We start from the raw sequence: 23,998 nt of genomic DNA, 5'->3' as shown, positions 1-23,998 counted from the left end.
ATATATATTTACAAAAAGGATGCATGTCACATAATAAGTAACAAGAAGTAACACGCTTGTTTCCCTGTCAATTACATTCCATCATAAACAGAAGTTATTTGGATAATTCCAGAACTTGGTCTTTTTTATATCTCATTATAAACAAGAGCATATTATGGTTAATTGCCCTGGGTATGCACAACCTAGAATATTCTTCTGGGCACAAGATGTCTTCTCCTTTTCTAGATACAACATTATTTTCAAACGAGATTTCAGATAAATTAGAAGTTCACGTATTACATCCTTAAAATATAAATAAGACACAATTACAGCTGGAAGGGTGCATCGCCATAGGTTGAACCCCACTGTCAACTTGGGTAAGTGAATTCTCTAATATATCTACAGAGACTTTAGAGTGGATAGCAAGTTATTATGGAATGGATCTGAGATATGCTCCAGAAGGTTTTGCACAGGGCCTTTTCCTGTAAGAGCCGCTTGGACATAAAAGCCTAACCAGGCAACCATAGCAAGGCGCCCATTTTTTATTTCTTTCACCTTTAGCTCTTCAAAAGCCATTGGATCTTTAGAGAGATTCAGTGGATCAAAAAGAACACCACCAGGATAATTGATATCACCAGGCAGGTAAATTCCTAAGGGTTCCAAAGCCTCAATCCCACAATATCTTGCGTATTCTGGTCCAACCTATGAACAGAAGTATGAAAGAACACTTAATTTCAAGAAAAGAAGAAATCAAGTCAAAATCTCCATAATTCATGTGAAAAAAAGCATAAACAACAACAACATACCCAGTGTGAGAAAAGCCATTTCCTAATTTAAGTTCCTAACAAGTGGTTTCCTTTGTGTAGAGATGGCCAAACTACAAGTTACAGAATTTATTGTCCTATCACTTCTCTAGGCATCAGATTATCTCCATGGGAATTGTTTCAACATGTTCACTAGCTATAGCACACCGGCAAGCATTCAATATGTCATCAGGCAATAGGATGTTAAGAGAAATAAGTAGTAACTGACCCTTGAACGCAAAAACAGACACTCAATTGGAACTTAACTTCAACTTATGCCTTTCTCTAAATACACCATTAAAAGTTTCCAACAGAATCTTCACTCTCAACCAGATGCATCGATCGACCGGTACAATTAAATTAGTATGACAAAAACGGCAGGAGGAAGCAGCCTTCCATTTATAATATTTAACCAATCAAGCATTAGCTGTATGGATGTAATTCGTGTTATTTCCACAATATATTCGGGTATGCAGAATCTGTATATTGCAACAACTTCAACTCGAGTTCAAGTATGAACAAGAACACAATGAAGTATCAAATACCCTCAACACAAAATCAAAATGACCTTTCCAAGAGGTATATTTATTTTTTCAGAAAATAAAGATGAAACAGAAATGATTAAGGCGAAGTCGTCCGAATTCACAAATTTTCCTTAAGGAATAATTCCCCTCACTGTACCCGAGGTTATGGAATCTTCCTCCCAGGATAAAATGGCCTTCAATCCAACTATAGCGGTACCTCAAATAGGCGGATTCTTCGAACACACTCACAGTTTGAATGATCACACTTAGAGAATTTTTTAGACAAGAAGCAGAAGTTTGTGATCTGAAAATTTCTGTACAAAACCTGTGGATGAAACCAGGTTTATATAGCCATAAGATGCCTCTTTGTAAAGGTGGCAACGGTTCAACTTAGAGGTGTGTCTGTTCTGAAAAATGCATGGCTGCAGTTTTATTATTGCTGAAACAGACTGCAGTAATTTGCTGAAACAACACACCTTTTCATGAAACAGTGTGTATTTTCGTTGAAGAGTTGCAACTTTCTGAAGCAACAATTTGAAACAGTGCAACCCTCTGCAACAGAAGCAACAATCTGTTTAAACAGTGCAACCTTTCAAACCAACGCATCAGTTCTGAAACACCTGTTCGAAATACTGCAGCAGTTCAGTTAACAGTGCCACTGTTACTGCGTATATATATATATATATGGAGTTCCGAAAATCTGCAGTAAAAATTTACTGCGTTTTTTCCTTGGCATTCTTCGGAATTCAAATAAAGTTTGTCCAAAAAGATAGATCTCATTGATCGATCATTTGCCAAATCCAAATCCGAAGCCGAGCCGAGCGAGAGACGACGGCGGCGCGAGGCATCATTTATTTCTTGCCTCACTTACCATGTGGAGTAAGTGTTTCTCATTATAAACACTTTCAAGTTCTCTTCTTCCACCAATGTGAGAGAAATAGTAAACTTGTCAATTTTGAGTACACTTTCCATTTTTGGTGTAAACTCAATTTTTCTCTTCCACTTGATTTCTCCATTTTCCATTCAACGCACATATAGAACCCAACAATCCCCCACATGAATAGGGAATGGCTATTTTTCATAAAACTTTTACGGACAAGTATGTGATCATCAAGCAAAGACTGATTGCATCTGGATAAGTGGGTTTCCCTTTGAACTTTCCGTAGTGAACATGCATCGGATGCACTCGGTCAATCGGTAGATTTGATATCTTTGAACCGTCGAGCTTTAATGTGTACACCTAGACAACACATGTCACACAATCAGCCTTTTACCGTTTATGGTTCATACGATTTGTTCTTTTCAGCCATGAACACGTCCCGGTTTTCATGAGAGCTTAGAAAATAGACCTTTACTAACATTCTCTTTGAAGCAGCTTCCACTTCGCCCACACATAGGTGATTTCTAAACGTTCAATCCTATAGATTAAACTATTTGATCAAATCTGCCAAATTTAGATTATCATTAAAACGCTTTTCACCTTAAGTCTTATCATTGTTTACTATACATTGTCTACGTCATGAGAATGGATTAGGTAATTGACAATGTTGAACCTGTCAGACACAACTTTGTTTGATCTCCTTGAACCTAGCTCTTGAGATCTCCAGTCTGCTAGGTAGAGTTATCGCCATGCTGACTTGTCCTAGGCCTTAAACCCATTCCCTTGGATGTCCTTTCTACTCCTTCTCTAGATAGGCCTTTTGTAAGTGGATCCGACACATTATTCTTTGACTTTACATAGTCTACAGTGATAATTCCACTAGAGAGAAGTTCCCTAACGGTATTATGCCTCCGTCGTATGTGACGAGATTTACCGTTGTACATCATGCTCCCTGCCCTACCTATTGCCGCTTGGCTATCACAGTGTATACATACTGGTGCCACAGGCTTGGGCCAATACGGAATATCTTCCAAGAAATTCCGGAGTCATTCTACTTCTTCACCGGCTTTATCTAATGCGATAAATTCAGATTCCATTATAGAGCGAGCAATACACGTCTGTTTGGATGATTTCCAAGAGACTGCTCCTCCACTGATAGTAAATACATATCCACTTGTGGCTTTTACTTTCGTTCGATCCGGTGATCCAATTTGCATCACTATATCCTTCAAGTACCGCAGGATATTTATTATAATGCAAAGCATAATTTTGAGTGTATTTAAGATAACCCAAAACTCTTTTCATTGTCATCCAGTGAGTTTTGTTGGAATTACTCATGTACCGACTCAATTTACTGATAGCGCATGCTATGTCTGGTCGCGTACAGTTCATTATATACATTAAACATCCCAATACTCTTGCATACTCCAATGCGAATCACTTTCACCTTCATTCTTTCGAAGTGCAAAGCTCGCATCCAATGGAGTCTTGGCAATACCGAATTCTATATACTTGAACTTGTCAAGTGCCTTTTCGATATAATGAGACTGTGACAATGCCAACCCTTGTGGAGTTCGATGGATTCTTACACCTAAGATCACATCAGTAACTCCAAGGTCCTTCATATCAAACTTGCTCTCGAGCAATTGTTTTGTTGCATTTTGTCAAAAATGTCTCTACTGATGATCAACATATGATCCACATATAAACATACAATGACTTGCTGATTTGGAGTGTCTTTAATATAAACACATTTATTATATTCATTTATTTTGAATCCGTTTGCCAACATGGTTTGGTCAAACTTCGCATGCCATTGTTTTGGTGCTTGCTTTAGTCCATATAGTGACTTGATAAGTTTACACAACTTGTTTTCCTTTCCTGGAACCACAAAACCCTCAGGTTGTTCCATGTAAATTTCTTCCTCCAAATCTCCATTTAGGAATGCAGTTTTCACATCCATTTGATGGATTTGAAGATCATATACCGCCGTCAAGGCAATTAACATTCGAATCGAGGTTATCCTTGTTACTGGCGAGTATTTATCAAAGTAATCAAGGCCTTCCTTCTGTTTGAAGCCTTTTACTACAAGTCTTGCCTCGTATTTGTCAATAGTGTCATCCGCCTTCATTTTCCTTTTGAAGATCCATTTAGAACCTAAAGGCTTTTTACCGGGAGGAAGGTCAACCAATTCCCATGTATGGTTGTTTAAGATTGAATCAATCTCACTATTGACTGCCTCTTTCCAAAAGGATGAGTCTGACGTCGACGTCGCTTCTTTAAATGTTTGAGGCTCATTTTCTAAGAGAAATGTTACAAAATCCGATCCAAACGAAGTTGACGTTCTTTGACGTGTACTACGTTTTTTATTTTCTTCATTATGTACATTCTCACTTGGTTCATCTCGAGGTCGTTTAGATACTTCGCTAGACTGTTCGTGTCTAATTTTATACGGGTAAATGTTTTCAAAGAATTCAGCATTGTCTGATTCAATTACCGTATTTTCACTAATATCTGAATGTTCAAATTTATGAACCAAAAATCGACATGCTTTACTACTTTTAGCATATCCTATGAACACGCAGTCCACCGTTTTAGGTCCTATCTTAACCCTTTTAGGTATAGGAACTTGAACCTTCGCTAGACACCCCCACACTTTGAAATATTTCAAGTTAGGTTTCCTTCCTTTCCATTTTTCGTAAGGAATTGATTGTGTCTTACTATGGGGAACTCTGTTGAGTATACGATTGGCCGTAAGGATGGCCTCTCCCTATAAGTTTTGCGGTAAACCAGAACTTAAAAGTAAAGCATTCATCATTTCCTTCAAAGTTGAGCTAGAGCAAATGACGAGAACAACTCTTTGTTTGCGCAAACATGGCTTATGGCACCAGAATCCATCTACCATTCGCGTGGATTTCCCACCAAGTTGCATTTCGTGAACATAGCACACAGATCATCATATTCTTTGTTGGACTCAATCATGTTCGCTTGGTCTTTTTTCTTGCCTTTCTTCGAAGCTCGACAATCTGTGGACTTGTGGCCAATTTTGCCACAATTGAAGCATTTTCCCTTGAACTTTTTCTTGGGTTAATTGCTTCCATGTTCAACTTTGTTTCTTTTCTTCGAGTTGTTTTGGCCATCTTCTACAATATGTGCTCCATTAATTGTAGAACTCCCCTTTGACCTTCTTTCGGCAGCTTTATTGTCCTCTTCGATACGGAGTCGGACGATAAGATCTTCAACGGTCATCTCCTTGCGTTTATGCTTTAAGTAGTTTTTGAAGTCTTTCCACAAAGGTGGTAGCTTCTCAACTATCGCTGCTACTTGGAAAGCATCATTCACAATTAAACCTACAAAACAGTTTATGTGAGTATTAAGAACATTTTTAATTTGTTCAACTACGATATTTTTCAAAAATATATCTTCTGCTAGGAGATCATGTATGATGACTTGCAACTCCTGTACTTGAGAGACAACAGATTTGCTGTCAATCATTTTGAAGTCCAAAAACCGTGCAACAAGGAATTTCTTAATTCCCGCATCCTCCGTTTTATATTTTCGTTCAAGCACCCCCCACAGTTCCTTTGATGTCTTGGTTCCACTATAGACATTATAGAGATCGTCTTGGAGACCACTCAGAATATAGTTCCTGCAAAGGAAATTCGAATGTTTCCAAGCTTCTACAATAACGAAGCGGTCTTTGTCCGAGGTTCCCTCAGCACCTCAGGAGCGTCTTCGCTAGTGAACCGTTATAGACATAAAGTGGTGAGGTAAAAGAACATCTTTTGTTGCCACCGCTTGAAGTCAATGCCAGAAAAATTTTCGGGCTTCTCCGCCGGTGCCATCGTTGGCGGAGCATTTGTGCAACTTAATGTGGCAATATTATTTGCCCCCACAGACGTTGTCGCATCCATCATTTGACTTTCAGTTGTCATTTTTTCCTGTCACCACAAGACAGAAAACTTAGTATTTTTCAGAATACTATTTATAAAGTTAAATAACTTGAAACTCTTCTTCTTGTTTCTAGTTAACGATGAAGTTTTTATTACTTCAAATCGTCAACCAAGTGAACCTTAACTTGTGATGAAGATTTTTTATGTCTTCTAATCACTAGTTAAATTCAAGCGGAGTAGAAAGCCTAAGCTTTAATCTCCAAAAACAAGCAAAAAAGATTCTGTAGACTTATTCCTTAAGATTGTTATTTCCACAATATATTCGGGTATGCAGAATCTGTATATTGCAACAACTTCAACTCGAGTTCAAGTATGAACAAGAACACAATGAAGTATCAAATACCCTCAACACAAAATCAAAATGACCTTTCCAAGAGGTATATTTATTTTTTCAGAAAATAAAGATGAAACAGAAATGATTAAGGCGAAGTCGTCCGAATTCACGGATTTTCCTTAAGGAATAATTCCCCTCACTGTACCCGAGGTTATGGAATCTTCCTCCCAGGATAAAATGGCCTTCAATCCGACTATAGCGGTACCTCAAATAGGCAGATTCTTCGAACACACTCACGGTTTGAATGATCACACTTAGAGAATTTTTAAGACAAGAAGAAGAAGTTTGTAATCTGAAAATTTCTGTACAAAACCTGTGGATGAAACCAGGTTTATATAGCCAAAAGATGCCTCTTTGTAAAGGTGGCAACGGTTCAACTTAGAGGTGTGTCTGTTCTGAAAAATGCATGGCTGCAGTATTTATTATTGTTGAAACAGTCTGCAGTAATTTGCTGAAACACACCTTTTCATGAAACAGTGTGTATTTTCATTGAAGAGTTACAACTTTCTGAAGCAACAATCTGAAACAGTGCAACCCTTTGTAACAGAAGCAACAATTTGTTTAAACAATGCAACCTTTCAAACCAACGCATCAGTTCTGAAACACCTGTTCAAAATACTGCAGCAATTCAGTTAACAGTGCCACTGTTACTGCGTATATATATATATATATATATGGAGTTCCGAAAATCTGCAGTAAAAATTTACTGCGTTTTTTCCTTGGTACAACAACAACAACAAACCCAGTGTATTCCCACCTGGTGGGGTCTGGGGGGTAGGATGTACGCAGTCCATACCTCTACCTCTGAAGAAGTAGAAAGGCTGTTTCCGATAGACCCCCGGCTCAAGACACGCGGTACCACACAAACACATAGTAAAGCACAGCACAAGGTTACAAGATTACATAACATAAATACGGCACCCATAAGTAATCTAAAACAAAGGAAAACACACAGATTCATAATAAAACATGGGACACGGACTCCTAACAGGAATAAACCCCCACCACGTAGTTCCCTACACTAGCGACTCAGGCTGGCCCTAGTCCTCTGCCCTGATTCGCGTCCTCCAGACCTTCCTATCTAGGGTCATGTCCTTGGTATTCTTCCTTGGTATTCTTCGAAATTCAAATAAAGTTTGTCCAAAAAGATAGATCTCATCGATCGATCATTTGCCAAATCCAAATCCAAATCCAAATCCGAAGCCGAGCTGAGCGAAATACGACGGCAGCGTGAGGCATCATTTATTTCTTGCCTTACTTGCCATGTGGAGTAAGCGTTTCTCATTATAAACACTCTCAAGTTCTCTTCTTCCACCAATGTGGGAGAAAGAGTAAACTTGTCAATTTTGAGTACACTTTCCATTTTTGGTGTAAACTCAATTTTTCTCTTCCACTTTATTTCTCCATTTTCCATTCAACACACATATAGAACCCAACAATTTGAACATAAAACTGCATTGTAGTTCTCTTTCTAGAAAGAGTTTGATGTATAAGGTTACTATCTTAATCTTGGAAAACTCTATCATGAGCTAAAAGCTTAGATTACCTTCGGCTCATAGATTCATTATACTCTCAACCATCTCCGTGACTGCAAAATGCCTACCTTTTTCACACAATGAGTGCATTGAAGTAGATAGATTGCACCTTTTACATGAAGAATTCAAGTAACGAGAAAGTGTCGCACTCAATGCATTAGGCATTTGAATAGTTACTAGAAATATACATAGAGAGCAAGTGTTTAAACTCACCATCAAAAGGGCTTGGCAAATGGCTATGACAATGACTCCTTGACTTCCAGCAAAATGGAGTCCAGGGATCCCTAGGTAGTCAAGTGTATCTCCCTGGAAAAAAATGGAGAGAAACAAATAAGAGAGAAAAGACACCTGCAATAAGCGCTGGAAACTGAATTCATAAGGTCATTAGGAGGTCATCACTTTGATAAGAATATGAAGAAGGTGGGTGATACAAATTAACAATTGAAAGGAACACTTGCATGTTAAACACTGAATTCCAAGAAAAAAAATTCAAGAGAAAATCATACCAGAATTTAAGTGAAATTTTCTATAACAAAACTGTTGTGGGATCAATCCAAATTATATTTACTCGGAAACCTGTTTACAAGGAAACCTTGGAAAATAATTTTGCCAAGAAATAGAATTCTAATGGAACTTTGTCTCATCATAAAACAAATCCATTTCGTAGAAATAGTTGGAAGACATTTACTTTTGGAGTATGTTACTCTAGTAATTATCTAACTTGTTGCATTATCTAGTCATCTGATTCTCACTACTTGCACAGTCGAAATGAGTTGTTTGGGTCAACAGACAAGGGTCCAAGTATGACACACCTCAGACAAGTCTAGACACAACCACAATCTATCTCTTCTTTGTAGTAATTTTACAATGGAAAACCCCATCACAGTTTCACTACTTTTGTGATATAGAAACTTTATATTCAGTAAGTTAAATTTTAAGGAATTAAGTGCCTTTTGTTATCTTTCTCCACTGTTAGGTTTCTGATACTCTCCATCTCTTCCCACCAGACTCGTATCCTCTTCTATAGTCTTTTTCCCCCTGGTCGCTAATCAAGTTCTTCTTCCTCTCATCCTCTTCTCTACTTCTGGCACCCTTCTCATTGTTCTTTCGACTGCTGCTTCTTCTTCTTTGTTCCTCGTCGTCATCTATTTCAAACTAGCTCGATTCCCCTTCTTTCTCTAACTTCTCAAACATCCTCTTCCTGGAATTCCTTTTGCAGTATTTACACTATTGCACACCGCCAGGTATCTGGCATTGCTTTCCATCCCAGATGTGATTTCTCATCTCTCTACCTTAACTTTTCCTCTTCTTTTCCCCTTTTATTTTCTCTCTTCCGCTGCCAGCCACTTATACTTCTACAAATATGACAACCCTTATGTTGTTTTCCACCTCCACCTCTTTCAGTTCCTTGCCTTGCGATCCTCCTCTGATCTCCTTCTACGAACATTTCTTCCTTTTCCTCCCTAGTATTCTCGCAACTGCGGCAGCTACTTCATCTTTTTGTCTACTGCTTCTTTTCCATCTTATTCACATCAATTAATGAGGTTTTCAACACTAATCCCTTCTTTATTGTTATACAATCCAGATATTGCCCCTCCTAAGTATCAGAACTATCTGAAACAGATTAATATATACTTCAAGTAACTAAAGAGTCTCATTCCCTTCAAAGGACAAAATCAATTACTATGCTGCAACCCCAAAATAGCCAGGGTTTGTCGTATGAATCCCTTATATATCCATTCTGCTCTACTTGAACAAATCCTTCAAAGGCTATTTGCACTTACAGATTTGAATAAACCATGTCAACAAGTACCAACAAAAAAAAAAGATTGGACTCCCAGGAAACTTGTTTATATACCCTTCTGGTGAAGAAATCAGCAGTGGCCGCTAACTTAGCTAAAAACTCCAAGATACCAGCTAAATCTGAGTGCATCAAATACAAGGAACGCCTAAAGGTTTGGGGAAAAGACAAATAAAGAATCTAAACAATTGTTTCATAGCTTGAAATCGTGTAAAAATGTTACAACTACTAGAAGTATACTTTGCATCACATTTGGTCCCTTGATTTAGCAGGGGAAAGCTCAAGCATGGGATTTTTTGGAACTCATAATATTAATAGCGAAGGTAGCATCACATATTAACCACGGAAAGTCTAGCAACAGCGCATACATGAAAGATACCAACCTTAAGCTTTGAATAGCCCACTCGCCACCAAACAGGTTCCACAAACTGAAAAAGTCCTGTCAGGTCTAAAAGTTCTGGAATCAAAGCACCAAGAGCAGCCAGCATAGACCAACGGCCGTGCAAAATCTCATAACTGTGAAGTAACCATGACAACTGAAATAAGTCCGAATTCAGAGCTTCTGTGTGGTCTATGAACAAATAGTTTGTATGAGTGTGTGTTTGTTGCTATTTTGAGAATTCCAAGAGTTCCCCAAAAGATTACACAATGCGATCTCTGAAAATCCATGCGGGAATGTTTAAGCTCTCATCCCAAACATGTCTTGCAGTAGAGCAACTTTCATGTCTATGCATGGAAACACAGACAATATGTCACCAATCACCTAGTGGTTTATTTCTCAATAGGCCATTGAAAGCGTTCACTTTGTTTATTTCTTTTATGGGAAGCTCCAGTCTTTAAAAAGATACATACATGTGCTAAAGAAGCATAAGAGGTGTTGCATTTGTTAGATAAAATACAATATCACCATTATCTAGTCGGAACAAAAGCAATTTTGAACTAGCTAAAAGAAGCGAAATTTAATTCATACTTGAAGTACTTTTGAAGGGCCACGGGATCCTTGCTCAACCCCCATATATCAAATCCATAGTCCCCGGGTAGCTCCCCATTAAGATAAGCAGGGTAGTCATAAGAAATTGGACCAAGCCAGCGGGGGCGATCTTCTCCGTACCAGATACTGCAAAGAATACATAATAGTGAATTCCGTGCAGTGGTGAAAACAAGAGAGGATATGCATTACTGTATAATGCAGCAAAATTGTGAACGGACAAGCATTTTCGTATATAACACAGTAATGCATGGAGTGAAACGAAAGAGAAGAGAGAAAACAAGGGGCATGATTACCTACCTATCGTTTCGTGCCATTTGTGCAAGCGCCTTAAACTTTGCGGAATTCTCAACTGCAACTTTCTTCCTCTCTTCCAAGCGTTTACGGAGTGTCTCACCAAAGGTACTGTTGGCGATAGCTTTGACGGCGGTGAAAGGAATGGCTGAGAATACCAAAACGCCGGCGAGCTGAAGAAAAATTGGTTAGTTTAAGTTAAACGCAAACAGGTTACAGGAGGAGAAGCAAAAACAAACACCTCTTGCCATGAAGCCTTGTAGCGCGAAAAGGAATTAATCAGTACACTTGAATTGCGATGAAACCTTTGGTATTCAGGGAGGATGAAATCGGATCCAATGAAAGTGGAGGAGGATGACGATGGATGCTGAAGCAGAGTCATGACGATTAGTACGTACAGTGTCCTTTCTGCTTAGCTCTTCAGACTCCCTGCTTAATGACACCCATCCTGACGTGGTTCCTTCCCAGCCTCAAAACCCAAAAAGCAATTCATAACAACCCGATGAATATCCTACAACCAATCAAACGCAATTAGCAGAACAAAGTTAGATTCAACTAGATAAGTATAAGTAGTTAGCACACTAGATTATTGTTAGGTTCCATGTACGAAAAATTGAGGAAAGTAAATGGAGGGAAAAATTAAAAAAATACTATTATGAAAAGTGTATTTTAAAATAGAAAGTTTACTGATTCTTGTAGGAAAATGTGACTTTCAAGTGTATATACGGAGAAACACTTACTTCACTTGATAAGTGAAGCAATAAATGAGAGGCATAATCTGGAAGGAAAAATTTCGTAATCTCGGGTATTTGAGAAGAATTATTTTTTTAAGGACACTTCGTGAATTTGGAGACTTGATCATTTTTGTTTTGTCTTATTTTCTAAAAAAACATACTTCTCATAAAGATTATTTTGATCTTGTTTTGAGGGTGTTATTATACTTCATAGTGTTCTTGTTTTATATTCGAACTAATGTTGAAGTTATTCTATCAAATTACAGATTTTGTGTATTCAAAAATATTGTAAAACTGATAATTTTAACTTCACCAATTTTAAAGTTACGTTTGGAAAAACAATAAATTACTCACAAACTTTAATAAGCGATGTGACTTGAGTGGCTATGAGTTAGAAAATAACTTCATTCCGCAACCTTTTACTTGTTAAATCTTCTTACACATTTGTACTTATTTTATTAGTTCCAAATTTTTTAATTTGTTGTTTCATTTTACTTGTTCTTTTTTACTTATCAAGATAAGACAATTATTTTTCATTGTACCCCTAGTGTAATTGATTACTCCTTATTAGGAGTATCATTAAGAGTACATCATTATGAATATAAATGGTGTTTTGGTATTAGTCATCCATCAATATTGAAACTAACAACAAGACACAATTAAGACAGGTCAAATGATAAAGTTACTTTACCAATTATTGTTTTCTTAATAGTTGTGTCATCTCAATTTGAGACGCGTAAAATGTCACGGAGGGAGTATGTAAGTGCGAGTACACGATAAAATTGGTTAAATATCTAATTGGCGAGATGAAAGAAAAAGGCACTTAATGGTTTATATCATGTTCATGGAATGTTTATTTTGTCAATTTAGTAGTATTATGTAACATTTTAGTTTAATATTTCAAGTATACACTTCAACAAAAATAGATCAATATTTGATTTGAATTTTTCAAAATTAGAGGTGAGACTAAATTACTTGTGGTTAAAGAAAAAACTTATTTAAGTGTAATTTGTCCTCTGTTATCTCTTATACTTCAAAAAATAGCTAGATTTAATCGTCTAATTTGCCCACACCCTTGACTACATTTGAACAGCAGTCTAACAATGGGAAATTTGTTTGAAAAAGTATAACGAATATAAACTTTTCTGAAGTAAAATATAAACAATTCTGATGTAAATAGGTAAATTTGATGGACAATTGTTCCACGAGCTGTTCAGTAATAACAAATACGAGAAACATTTATTTGCAAAACTAACAACATATCCGGGTAGAATATATCCAAACCATACTACTATTTAGGAGAAGTAGAGACGGCCGGGCAGATGTGATGTTAGTAGAGTGATTGGCTTTAATAATAGAGTAATAATTAGATTCAATCATGTAAGCAGGGAAAGGTTCGACCTTCCATTTATTTAGCAGTAAACTTTTTGCAGCGGGAGATGAGAGAAATACAATAGATCGATAATTGAGTACAACAAAGCAACTCAACATATTACAATTAATTAATTAATTAATCTTCATAGGTGCGGCACTCCTCAGTCTCAGGGTGATCTTGACAGTAAGGTTCAAGAGGATCTTCATTGAGCTGAAGCTTGATGCGCAGATGAGCCTTAGCCTGGCTAACTTCTTCCACCTCATCCCACGCCACCTTGCACTCTGCAGACCTTGCGTCTTCCCCGCAAACCTCTTTAGCTTCCTTCACTTTCTTCTCTATCATTTCCGTCAGCTGCTTCTCCCTCATCTGCGTCCCCTTATACTTCGGTACTCCTCCTGCCGATCCGCTGTTACTCATCGTCCTCACCTTCTGCACTCCTTTCCTCATCGTACTGGGAACTTCAATTGGGAATGGTACCACCTTCAAGTTCACAGCAGCCATCACAACAATGAACAGGTTTTTTTTTTTTTTTGGGGGGGTGGGGGATCAAATTTAAGAGGTGCTGTGGATCTATCTATCCGATGAAAAAGTAAAAATGTGCGGGTTTCTTGTGAATATTAGGACAATGTCATATCTCAATCACCATTATTTCTTCAGGGCACGAAATAGCATCATTTACTACAGCTCTCAGCTAGCATGAAACGACGTCGTGGGGTATTTCTGTGTCTGGGGATAAGGTTCCCACTTTAGTTTGGGGCCCACGGGAACTGTTCTTCCACCTTTGGCGTTTTTTCTCCTCTTGTTTCACTTTCCAGCGGACTTTTTAATCACCCGTTTAGACGTGCATATGGAAAAATTATTTGATGTAAGATTGTAGCTGTCATCTGAAATTATTTGGTATTAAATTATTAGATATGAAGTTGGAGTTTTGTTTTAATATGCAATTTGGGTCTTTAAATTATATTTTTTTTCTTAAATATGAAAATTTCACAAGAGATGAAAATTATTAAATTTTTTCCAATTCTTCTATTTTACTATCAAATGAGTAAATTATAATTTAAAAATAGGATAGCATAATATTTTAAGATACTATATTGATAAATTGCATATTCTTGTTTTTTTAATAAATAAACATTTACGATTATAGACTATTATCATTATTCTTTAACATAATTTTTTCACTTGTATGAACAATCTTCTCACGATGAGTCTTTCTTACAAATATAACCCATGGATCAATTTATATAATTATTTTTTTATTTAAAATTATAAATTACATTTATTGGAGAATTTGAAACTTGAAATCACGATCCAAATTTTATATTCAAATGTTGATTTAAGAACATAATTTCATATCGCATGTCCGAACATCTATTAGGGTCACACTTTGATTTGGATTTTTTAATAACAAAGTGAATTAATTATATTGAGTTTTAAAATTTATAAATCAAATCAAACCAATAAAACTCAAGTTTTCAAACATTGAATTTTCTCAAAATATTTGTTATCGATTAATCAATTAACGGTCCATGACAATTCAATTGATCATTAAGAAAATGTTATCCAGAAATAAATTGAAGAAATTTTGAAGTAAGGTGATTAGACATGACATGAATCAATTATAGTTTGCCGAGAATATGACCCTAGGTAGAAAGATACGAAGGGCGTACATTAAGATAGATGAGTAGTGGATAGGAGTGTGCCTCTACTATTAGCTAAACATATAATCCTAAGCTCTATGTGTAGTGTAAATTCTCATGATCTACTAGCGATGTTTATTGAGTGAATCACATCTATAATTAAACTTAATATTTGGGTTATCGATTTTTTATTTTTAAATATACGACTCCACTAGTCAGCCAATTGAATATCAGTTGATTCAATAACTGTTATCAATTACCGAATGGTTATTGGTTTGTGTGTTGACTAACCTTCCGCTATATCTTATTTTTCAATAAAATTTATGCTTCTTATAGAAAATATGACTTCTTTTCACGTTGTTAAATGCAGTGACAAAGAAAAATGTTGTAAGTGACATAAATCAAAATACTAAATGAGTTAATGGGGGCATTAGGATTAATAATATGTATGCTAATTCTAATGGGTTGCGATTTATCGATAAGGAAATTGAGTATGGAGGTGTTTGGATTAATATTTTTAAGTAACTTATAACCTAAAAGGTAAACATCAAAACTTCGCTATTAACTTTTTTTGTAACTTCTTAAGCTTAAAGGAAACACTATGTGTCTTTGTTAAACACTTTGAATAATTAAAATGTACATAACAATTAAAATTATCTTAAAGAAAAGAAAGTTAATTCTAACACCCTCTAATTCTTTTCGATATCAATAAATTGTTAATTATAAATTCTAATTTGTTAACCAATATCATACGTCAATTTTGTTATGGACTCATCGGTGTATTGTAAATTCTAACGGTCCAAAACTCTAAATCGCCAAAAAATTGTACCGTGGCCCGATTTTGTAGTAGCGCACTTGCTAAAAAAAACATTATGTTATATCTCATGGTGGGACCCACCAACTAAGCATATAGTGGAAAGGAGGGCGGTCGGGCCAACGGCTATGAAAGGAAGGGTTTTGGGAGTCAGTAGTAAGACAAATTCAAATTCAAATTTGGGTAAGGATTAAGGGCTCTTTGTTTCTCCCTCTCTCTCTCTCTCTATTGGCAGGAAGAAGAAGAAAAGAAGAAGTATCAGAAAGAATGGAGAAGGTAGTAGGATTGGATCCAGAGACGGAATTCTTAGCGTCAAAGCAAGAGACGGGTCACGAGTGGGAACTCTTCAAGGAAAATGTCAGACCTTTGAAGAGAGGCCGCAACGTTAATCTCCTCAACAATGCTCTTAAGTCCACTACCGATTATCATCTCAAGAAATCTCTTCTTGACAAACGAAGGTTCCATTATAAATTCATTTGCCTTCTTTCCCTGCATTTTCAATTCTTCTGTCTTAAATTTGTTTACAGATTTAACGAGTAAAATGAGTCTAATTAGAATGGCGATTGGTGACTCCCTCTGTACATACCACACTAGCCTTTGATTACGATGTAGTAATAGTAGCAACTGCTGCATTTTTAAAATCCCTAATTAATTTTTGAATTCAACTCTTTCTGCTTAGGGCGTTGATCGAAGCAATTGACCAGTACAAAGGTGAAGACCCTCTTCAGCCATGGATCCAGTGAGTGCTCTCCTTTTCGGAAACAAATATTTTTTGAATTTTTTACCTTCTATTTAATGAGTGAAACTCTGTTTTTGATTCAACTGCTGACATAATTTATCATTATAACTGGGAAGGTGCATCAAATGGGTGCAAGAGGCTTTCCCTCCCGGTGGGGACAGTTCTGGACTTATAGTTATTTATGAACAATGTGTCCGTACCTTTTGGCATGATGAACGATACAAGGATGACCTCCGTTACTTGAAAGTCTGGCTGGAATATGTGCGTCGTTTGTTTTTCTTCACATCCATTCTTTTGCCCCTAAATCTTCTCATCATGCAGTTTGGTACGTGAGTTTGCTTATTCATAGCTCTTTGCAGGCTGAAAATTGTATGGATGCTGAAGTGATTTATAGCTTTTTGGAGGCTAACAAAATTGGGCTGACACATTCGTCATTCTACATAGCCTATGCTTTGCACATGGAATCTCAAAATAAAATCAAAACAGCAAACGAGATCTTCAATCGGGGACTATCTATGTAAGTTGTGTTCCCACTGGGCCTTGGTTTAATCTTTTGCTGGAAAGGTAGGTTCTTGCATAATTAACATTGGGTCTCACTTGACGCTAGGCAAGTGAACATGGCTTGGTTACGGAGATGTAATGCATATATGTTGTCTATGACGTGAGATGCATCATTCAAACGGGTTGTTGAGTCGCTGTCTGATATTTCTGTTTAAGTAGCATGTCATATGTTAAGTCTAATGATTTCTATGGAAGCTGCTTTTGCATTAATTGTATGCTAGTATTGTGTATTGTAGGGGTGGGGGATTTATGTGTTAAGCTTCCCCAAAATCCACATATTCAACAGTTTGCAAATGTTTGAGATGTTAATATCGAGAACGTTGCTCTCTGAAATTTATGCTTAAAATGCTATCAAACATGGTACTAGTTATGCTGATTTTAATACATGAATAATTCACTTTCTAACCCGCAACTAAACGACCCCTTAGGCATTAATTAACTCAACAAGACTGTGCTTATCTTTTTTGAGCTTCCTCCTCGTTTTTCTCTTACCCACTAATGGGTCTTTTCCATTATCTATTTCCAGTCTAAAACTTAAAAGTGTATCGGTATAATTAACGACGAGAGAAGGGAGCCTTGGAGAAACTAGTAAAGTTGCTGCCATGTGACCAGGAGGTTACACGGGGTCAAGCCTTGGAAATAGCCTCTGGCAGAAATGCAAGGTAAAGGTTGCGTACAATAGACCCTTGTGGTCGGGCCCTTCCCCGAACCTTGCGCATAGCCCAGCTTTAGTGCATCGGGCTGCCCTTTTTAGACAATTTTCACGAACATTTCTAAAGATACAGTAAATATGAGTACAAAAAACTGGTCTCACCAAGTGATGTTCCTGCTTGTTCTCATCCATTCGTAAACCACCTGTGTGTACGGACTCTCTCAGCTGGTTTATGGTTAAAATTTCGTTGTCTCCTGTGAATCAGGAATGCAGAACCTGAAGAGAAATTGAAAATATCCTACAGGAAGTTTCTCAGTCGTTCAATGGGGCGACCCAAAGTAACAGAGGTATCGACTGTTCACACTTACCCTCTTCTAAGGCCACTGCCGTTTGCTTTAATTTGAATTTGTGGCAACTTACTTTGTATTTTCAGGAGGAGCTAGCAGAACACCAGCTTCCAATGAGAAGCTTTGGAACACTGTTGGCTAGGGGGGAAGCTCGTAAGTGCATTTCTGTGTCGAAGCTTCAGGGTGTCTGGTGGCTTTGGCTAACATTGTTCTTGCCTTTACAGGAAATCAGATGACGGGAACCTCTGACTTGTCACGGAAGAAAATGAAACAGGATAGGTAAGTGCAAGTCACCACGGTTTCCTCCCAAGTTACTTTCGTGTCCCTGCATTTTTCATAGTAACACTGTGCTTTAAACCAAATCTATGTCCTTATTACTTATTCTTATCATCACATGGTTCAGCTGTGCCATGTCAAGCAAGAGTTCAGATTATGACAAGTATTTGCTTTTAAGTACCTTAAGTCCTTTGCAATATGGAAATGAAATTTTGGGTGTTATTGCTGCATAATCCTTAACTTAAAGGTAAAGGAAAAGGAACGTAAGGTTGCAGGGAGTATTTAACTTATGCATGCTTTGTTCTAATAGAAAAACTGGCTCATTCTTATCCATTTTGCAGAGCTCAGGGGAGCCTAATTTCCATTTACAAAGATTCAAGTGCTGGAATGTCATCAACTCCTCAATCAGAAATACCAAAGCTAGAGAACACATGGCACTGTCTTGGTGCCCGAGCAGATAGGAACAAGGAGAATCAGGCAATCCCTTCGAAATGGACATCTAATAAGGTCCATTTGAGTCCAGAGAGTCTATATACAATACTCAAATTTTAGGTCTGGGCAGATGGGAACAAGAAAACTCATTAACAAAAATGTTTCTTACAGATTCCTCAAAGACATGGGCTTAGACACCGAGCAGCTACTACCACCACTCCATGCCTAGAGATCTTTGTGGACGAGGAATGTGCCAAGTGAGTTACATAGATACAATGCTCTTTTCAGTCTGTGTCTCTACAACACATGGTTAACAGTGTGTAATTGCATCAAGCATACACCACTGATTTACATCAAAGTTTCCAGCTATTGTAGTAGTGTTGGTTTATAAGATTTTCAGCACAATAGAAGGAAATTTTGGATTGACTTTCTTTTTTGCCTCTTCATCTTTGGCAGAACACAGGAGAAGGACTCTGCTGCTGTAAAGGTTTCTAGTCTGCAGCTTAGACGAGGAGATGACAGAGACATAAAAAAGTAAGCAACAACTTGGTTTCATTTTAATTCTTCACTTCAATAGCAATAATGCATCTTTTTGACAATGCACTTGTTTGCAGGGAGACTGAGTTGCTGAGGGAGAATCCACTGCGTTATTTTCCACCGAGCTCATTACCTAGATGATCGGACAGAAGAAAGTTATCATTGTGTGATGAGATTTCTCTATCTCAAAGTATGAGACAATTCCCCAGTGCAAGCGCGTTACAAATGTTCCAAGTATATTGAGTGGAGTGGTCAAAGGAGACATATTGTATCTTTGGTTTTGGCAGGCTTGAGCCAAAAAATCCTAAGGAATGATTTTATATGATTGCAAGAGTTATTGATGTAGTTGACAAATTGTGCTTTATAATAATTTTGCTCTTGGTTGAAGAGTTCTTTCACTTTCCCCTTCTTTTTCCTCTTTCTTATTTTGTTAGTGGATTGAGGGTGTTGTTCAAAGACCAAAAATAGCAAGGCGCGTTCACTGTGGATTACTATTTCCTTCTGTTGAAAGAGTAACTTACTACATTAAGTTATGGACTTCAAAAGCCTGTCTTTAAAACCTTGTTATATTTAAAGCGTGTAATATAAATATACAGTATGTGAATCACATCACATAAATAATAGCTACAAGTTCAAAATGCTAACTAGTTTAAAAATCACATCCAAGTTCTACATGTAACTCTGAAATGAGATCTTAGTCAATTACTATAAGCAGCCGAGACAAGATCACTTAAGCTGAAACTTGAAAGAGGTTTTCATCAAACAATCAAGCGGGTATTCCGGAGAAAATATGTGATGCATAATAATATTGTTTTTTTTTTCCCGTTTTTTTATCCAGTGTCCGATACTCACATTGAAATCCGATTAAATTCGGATTCACGCCGGGAAGTCCCACATTGTGAGTAAAACGTGTCCTAACGACTCTGTACCTAAGGAGACTCGAACCCAAGACTCTGGTTGTTGGTGATATTGCGGGGTGTAATAATATTCGTTTGATCTAACACTACCATTAAAAATATTGGGTTATTTCTCTCAAAAGTAAAGCTTTCAGAGTTAATATAATTTGAAGAGATTAGTTAGGTATGGGAGAAAAAGGTGAGCATTATCCTCTAAGGAGAACCATATAGTAAAAATTTGATATATTAGTAGGGAAAAAAATCGAAATATAAGAGGTATTATTATTATTTTTTCTATTAAAACAAGTGTGCTATCTGTAATTTTATCCTTATTTATATAATATTTTTTTTACATAAATAAGAAATTAGTACCAAAGAATTACTATATCTTTTTTTTAAAGTATTTACTAAGATAAGTTAATAAAATCACATAACTTGTTTTTAGGAAGGAATATTTTTTCTTCGAAAGATATACCCAAATTACAGGAAGTACTTGATAGTTTTTTTTTGAAAAGATAAGGAAAAAAAAGTAGTAGTAATAAAATTAAAATAAGGAGAAGCAAAGTCGAATTGTTATTGGCTGGATGACATAGTAATAGCTTGCAATTAATTACCTTGAAAGTCCTTAACATCTAAGATACCTCACGGTCATTATTAAATTGGCCCCATCCAACGTAACAGGACCCGAAAAAATCTTATTCATTATCCCCCCAAACCTCGACCCAAATCTCCCCCGTCCGTATTGCTGGTCCAACAGGCGATGGTAGATAACATCGATGATATCGTTGCGCACATCAACTGGGACGATGTAGATCACATCTTCCACAACGTTCTACACGATGATCTCTTCACTGTTCATGATCCCGATCCCTCTGCACCCAATTTCCAGGATATCGAGCAGCTTCTCATGAACGACGACGATGTTGAAGATCAAGCTGATACTCAATTTGCGGCCGAATTTCTCTCTGATGTGCTGGTTGATTCACCTGCTCAGTCCCATCAATCTCCCTCTGCTGAAGAAGAAGCCTTTGGATTCCCCGATTCCAAGGTTTCTAGTGGATCCGAGGACGACAAGGACAAGGTCTCTCACTCGCCCTCTGACGCTGACGAACTGAACAACGATGACCCCATAGATAAGAAGCGAAAGAGGTATCCGCTCTAAAGCTTTGACTTTTTCCCTTTGTACTTTATTCTCTTTGTTTACTCATAATACTTCTCCTTGTTCGAAACTCTTCTACTAGCTCATGATTTACACTGTGGCTTCTTTCACTTTTCTTGCTGTATGGTCTCTCTTCTTTGAAATTGGTTGACTTGCTGGAAAAAAATCCTTGTTTTGATATCTTTTTTAGTGCAAATCATGCTTAGTAAATGAAATAAATAGGTCTGATGCGGTTTGAAAATATCGTTGCAGTTGTTCCCCCCCCCCCCCCCCTCCCCCCCCATTTCTTTTTCATTAGTAGTAAGTGTTATGCAAAAGCCAATCCACATTGTGCCTTCTAGCCAATTCGTGAATCACTATTTTTAAACGCGTTCCTCTCTATGACACTGTGATAATTTGACATCGCACGTTGATTGCGTTTATAATTTGATTTGGGCTATGTTTATAACATAATGTTCATTGTCTGTTGATTATGAAACAAAAATATGATTGACACTGTGATAATTTGACATCGCACGTTGATTGCGTTTATAATTTGATTTGTGCTATGTTTATAACATAATGTTCATTGTCTATTGATTATGAAACAAAAATATGATTATTTTTTTCCAAGTTAAATTTGTTAATACTGATTTTGTCAAAGCACATGATGGCTCAACTTTTCCATTAGTTTGTGACCGTGAACTGAGCCAGGATACGCTGCAGCGCCTTCCTGGGCTACTGTGAGTGAAGCTGGGACACACCACCAAGTGGGAAGCTTTGCTGAATAGCAGCTGGTCTGGACTTTTTCTTAGAAGAAAAAACCACGTTCTTAAAAGATTGCACTTTTTTAGTGTGTGATGTATATAGTATATTGAGGAAGAACATGCAGTTCGCCGTGCTTAAAATTGCATATTATCATGTGCATTTTAATACACCCTCTCCTGTTCTCCATCAAGATGATGATGATAGCATTGCATTTATCTAATCTGTTATGTATATAGCAGCTTAAAGAAAATTTTAATCAAAAGCTTAAATTTTTATCTCCAGGCAATTGAGGAACAGAGATGCAGCTGTGAGGTCACGAGAGAGGAGGAAGTTGTATGTTAGGGATCTTGAGTTGAAGAGTAAATACTTCGAATCAGAGTGCAAGAGGCTGGGGTTTGTTCTCCAGTGTTGTCTTGCAGAAAATCAAGCTTTGCGTTTCTCTTTGCAGAATAGCAGTGCTAATGGTGTTTCTATGACCAAGCAGGAGTCTGCCGTGCTCTTGTTGGGTAAGCATAAGAAACATCTTGTCATTTGGCTAAAATGCGTTCTTTATACCACTTTTTGCTGCTAAAATTTCCCGGACTTGGCGTCTGGATAACTTTTGAAGCAAGAAACAGACGGGAATGTCTGACATTTTTCTAGCTTGCCATGGTTATGTTGAATAGGAAGGTTCATTATTTTCTCTAAATGCCTATATTAATAGATGCAATATGAATTTGCAGAATCCCTGCTGTTGGGTTCCCTGCTTTGGTTCCTGGGCATCTCATGCCTGCTCATTCTACCCAGCCAAACCTGGTCAATTCCAGAAGAAAATCAGGGAAGCAGAAACCCCGGGCTTCTGGTTCCAATAAAGAGAGGAAAAAAGACTAGTCGGAGTTTGGCGTTCCTGTCCTTCATGATGGGCAAAAGATGCAAAGCTTCAAGATCGAGGATGAAGTTCAACCCCCATTCTTTGGGAATTGTGATGTGACTCGTTCTGATCAAATCCTTTCCCTTAGGTGGATGTGATGTGACTCTTTCTGATCAAATCCTTTCCCTTAGGTGGATCATGGTTCCTTTTAGTTCTTTAGTTTGTATCAGTGACTCTGTGTATGAGTCTTTCTTTGACATCTGAAGGACATAGTACGCTGTTATTAATTAATGACTTATGAGCTATATTTAGATCTATGCAGCTTTTTAACAGTTCCAGCTGAAATTTGCTCGTCTTCATTTTGCTTTTCTCCATATCCTTTTAGCTCCATAGTGGTAGCTGAGGCTTTGTGGTTTGGGAGCCGTCCTACTAGGACAGCAGATCATCCTGCTTCCTAAATTTCCAGTACTATGAATGGATTAACGTTTAGCATCTTGAAATGTGTTCCAAACTTTGATGGTGGATCGAACCACCTTGTATTATATTTCTCTTATTTCCTTTCTCTGAAGGGCTTGGGCGGTCCAAAAAGTATATTTGACGAGTTGAAGGCTGAGATAATGGGGAAAGAAAAGTGGCAGGGGCAAGCATTCTCCGCAAATGTCTGCACGCCCTCCTTTCTTCTCTCTTTTGCGTGGGCAACATTGGAGAAAGAAGGAAATGTCTTTTGCAATGGGTAAAATATTAAACTGGGGGCGCTGCTGGAAAATTAAGATGGAAAACAGGCTCCTGATGCCATCATAAAGATCAAAGTTGGTTGTCAAATACGAAAATGCTCCTGAGGAAGTTTTGTCCCCATCGACAAGTTAGGTGAGGGTATTCTAGGTGAATATCCACATTGCTCAACCTGCCCGTGGGACTCCGAATTTACGTAACTATCCTCAAGGGCATATTCCTTTGCCGATTCCTACATGAACTTTATTACTCACACCTCTTGGCTAATGATGATCATCGTGTTTTTATAATCCTAATAGTAATATTTGCTTGCAAGTGTCAATACAGTCATTGTGAAAATTTGAGGGAAATCAAGTTTGATGTAGTAATAAATCGAACTATATATGTTTTTCAAACAGTTTTATAATTTGTTAATA

At 37.3% G+C, this 23,998-nt stretch overlaps 4 protein-coding genes across 4 annotated transcripts; 2 read left to right on the top strand and 2 right to left on the bottom strand.

The window, feature by feature from the left end:
• Positions 1-41: 41 nt before the first annotated feature.
• LOC107866744 (chlorophyll a-b binding protein 7, chloroplastic) lies at positions 42-11,781 on the bottom strand. The gene is made up of 6 exons (XM_016712701.2): positions 11,333-11,781; positions 11,098-11,264; positions 10,780-10,926; positions 10,193-10,325; positions 8,222-8,314; positions 42-681 (listed from the first exon to the last, which is right to left on the bottom strand). The coding sequence occupies exons 1-6, from the start codon at positions 11,471-11,473 to the stop codon at positions 379-381; spliced, it is 984 nt and encodes a 327-aa protein (XP_016568187.1). The 5' UTR covers positions 11,474-11,781; the 3' UTR covers positions 42-378.
• A 1,425-nt stretch (positions 11,782-13,206) lies between these two features.
• Positions 13,207-14,216, bottom strand: LOC107866746 (calvin cycle protein CP12-3, chloroplastic). The gene has a single exon (XM_016712703.2). It carries the CDS (start codon positions 13,699-13,701, stop codon positions 13,336-13,338), a length of 366 nt encoding a protein of 121 aa, XP_016568189.1. The 5' UTR covers positions 13,702-14,216; the 3' UTR covers positions 13,207-13,335.
• A 1,278-nt stretch (positions 14,217-15,494) lies between these two features.
• Positions 15,495-19,596, top strand: LOC107866747 (mitotic spindle checkpoint protein BUBR1). Its single transcript, XM_016712704.2, has 11 exons — positions 15,495-16,112; positions 16,334-16,393; positions 16,510-16,654; positions 16,753-16,910; positions 17,872-17,953; positions 18,040-18,106; positions 18,178-18,232; positions 18,571-18,736; positions 18,833-18,918; positions 19,118-19,195; positions 19,276-19,596. Exons 1-11 carry the CDS (start codon positions 15,922-15,924, stop codon positions 19,337-19,339), a joined length of 1,152 nt encoding a protein of 383 aa, XP_016568190.1. The 5' UTR covers positions 15,495-15,921; the 3' UTR covers positions 19,340-19,596.
• Positions 19,597-20,841: 1,245 nt separating this feature from the next.
• LOC107866748 (bZIP transcription factor 60) lies at positions 20,842-23,160 on the top strand. Its single transcript, NM_001324919.1, is given in 3 exon segments — positions 20,842-21,243; positions 22,283-22,506; positions 22,723-23,160. Coding segments are annotated over 3 exon segments (861 nt in total). The 5' UTR covers positions 20,842-20,854; the 3' UTR covers positions 22,971-23,160.
• Positions 23,161-23,998: the final 838 nt, after the last annotated feature.

This window comes from Capsicum annuum, chromosome 4 (genome assembly GCF_002878395.1).
Source record: "Capsicum annuum cultivar UCD-10X-F1 chromosome 4, UCD10Xv1.1, whole genome shotgun sequence".
NCBI lineage: Eukaryota > Viridiplantae > Streptophyta > Magnoliopsida > Solanales > Solanaceae > Capsicum > Capsicum annuum.
This window is presented reverse-complemented; position numbering and strand designations above follow the sequence as displayed.

Coding starts and splice junctions, on each gene's coding strand:
- LOC107866744 (XM_016712701.2), bottom strand. CDS start 11,473: ATGACTCTGCTTCAGCATCCATCGTCATCCTCCTCCACTTTCATTGGA. Junction 10,326..10,779: donor GCCCTTCAAAAGTACTTCAA/GTATGAATTAAA, acceptor GTTACTTCACAG/TTATGAGATTTTGCACGGCC. Junction 8,315..10,192: donor TGGGCTATTCAAAGCTTAAG/GTTGGTATCTTT, acceptor ATTTTTTTCCAG/GGAGATACACTTGACTACCT.
- LOC107866746 (XM_016712703.2), bottom strand. CDS start 13,701: ATGGCTGCTGTGAACTTGAAGGTGGTACCATTCCCAATTGAAGTTCCC.
- LOC107866747 (XM_016712704.2), top strand. CDS start 15,922: ATGGAGAAGGTAGTAGGATTGGATCCAGAGACGGAATTCTTAGCGTCA. Junction 17,954..18,039: donor GGCGACCCAAAGTAACAGAG/GTATCGACTGTT, acceptor TTGTATTTTCAG/GAGGAGCTAGCAGAACACCA. Junction 19,196..19,275: donor GATGACAGAGACATAAAAAA/GTAAGCAACAAC, acceptor ACTTGTTTGCAG/GGAGACTGAGTTGCTGAGGG.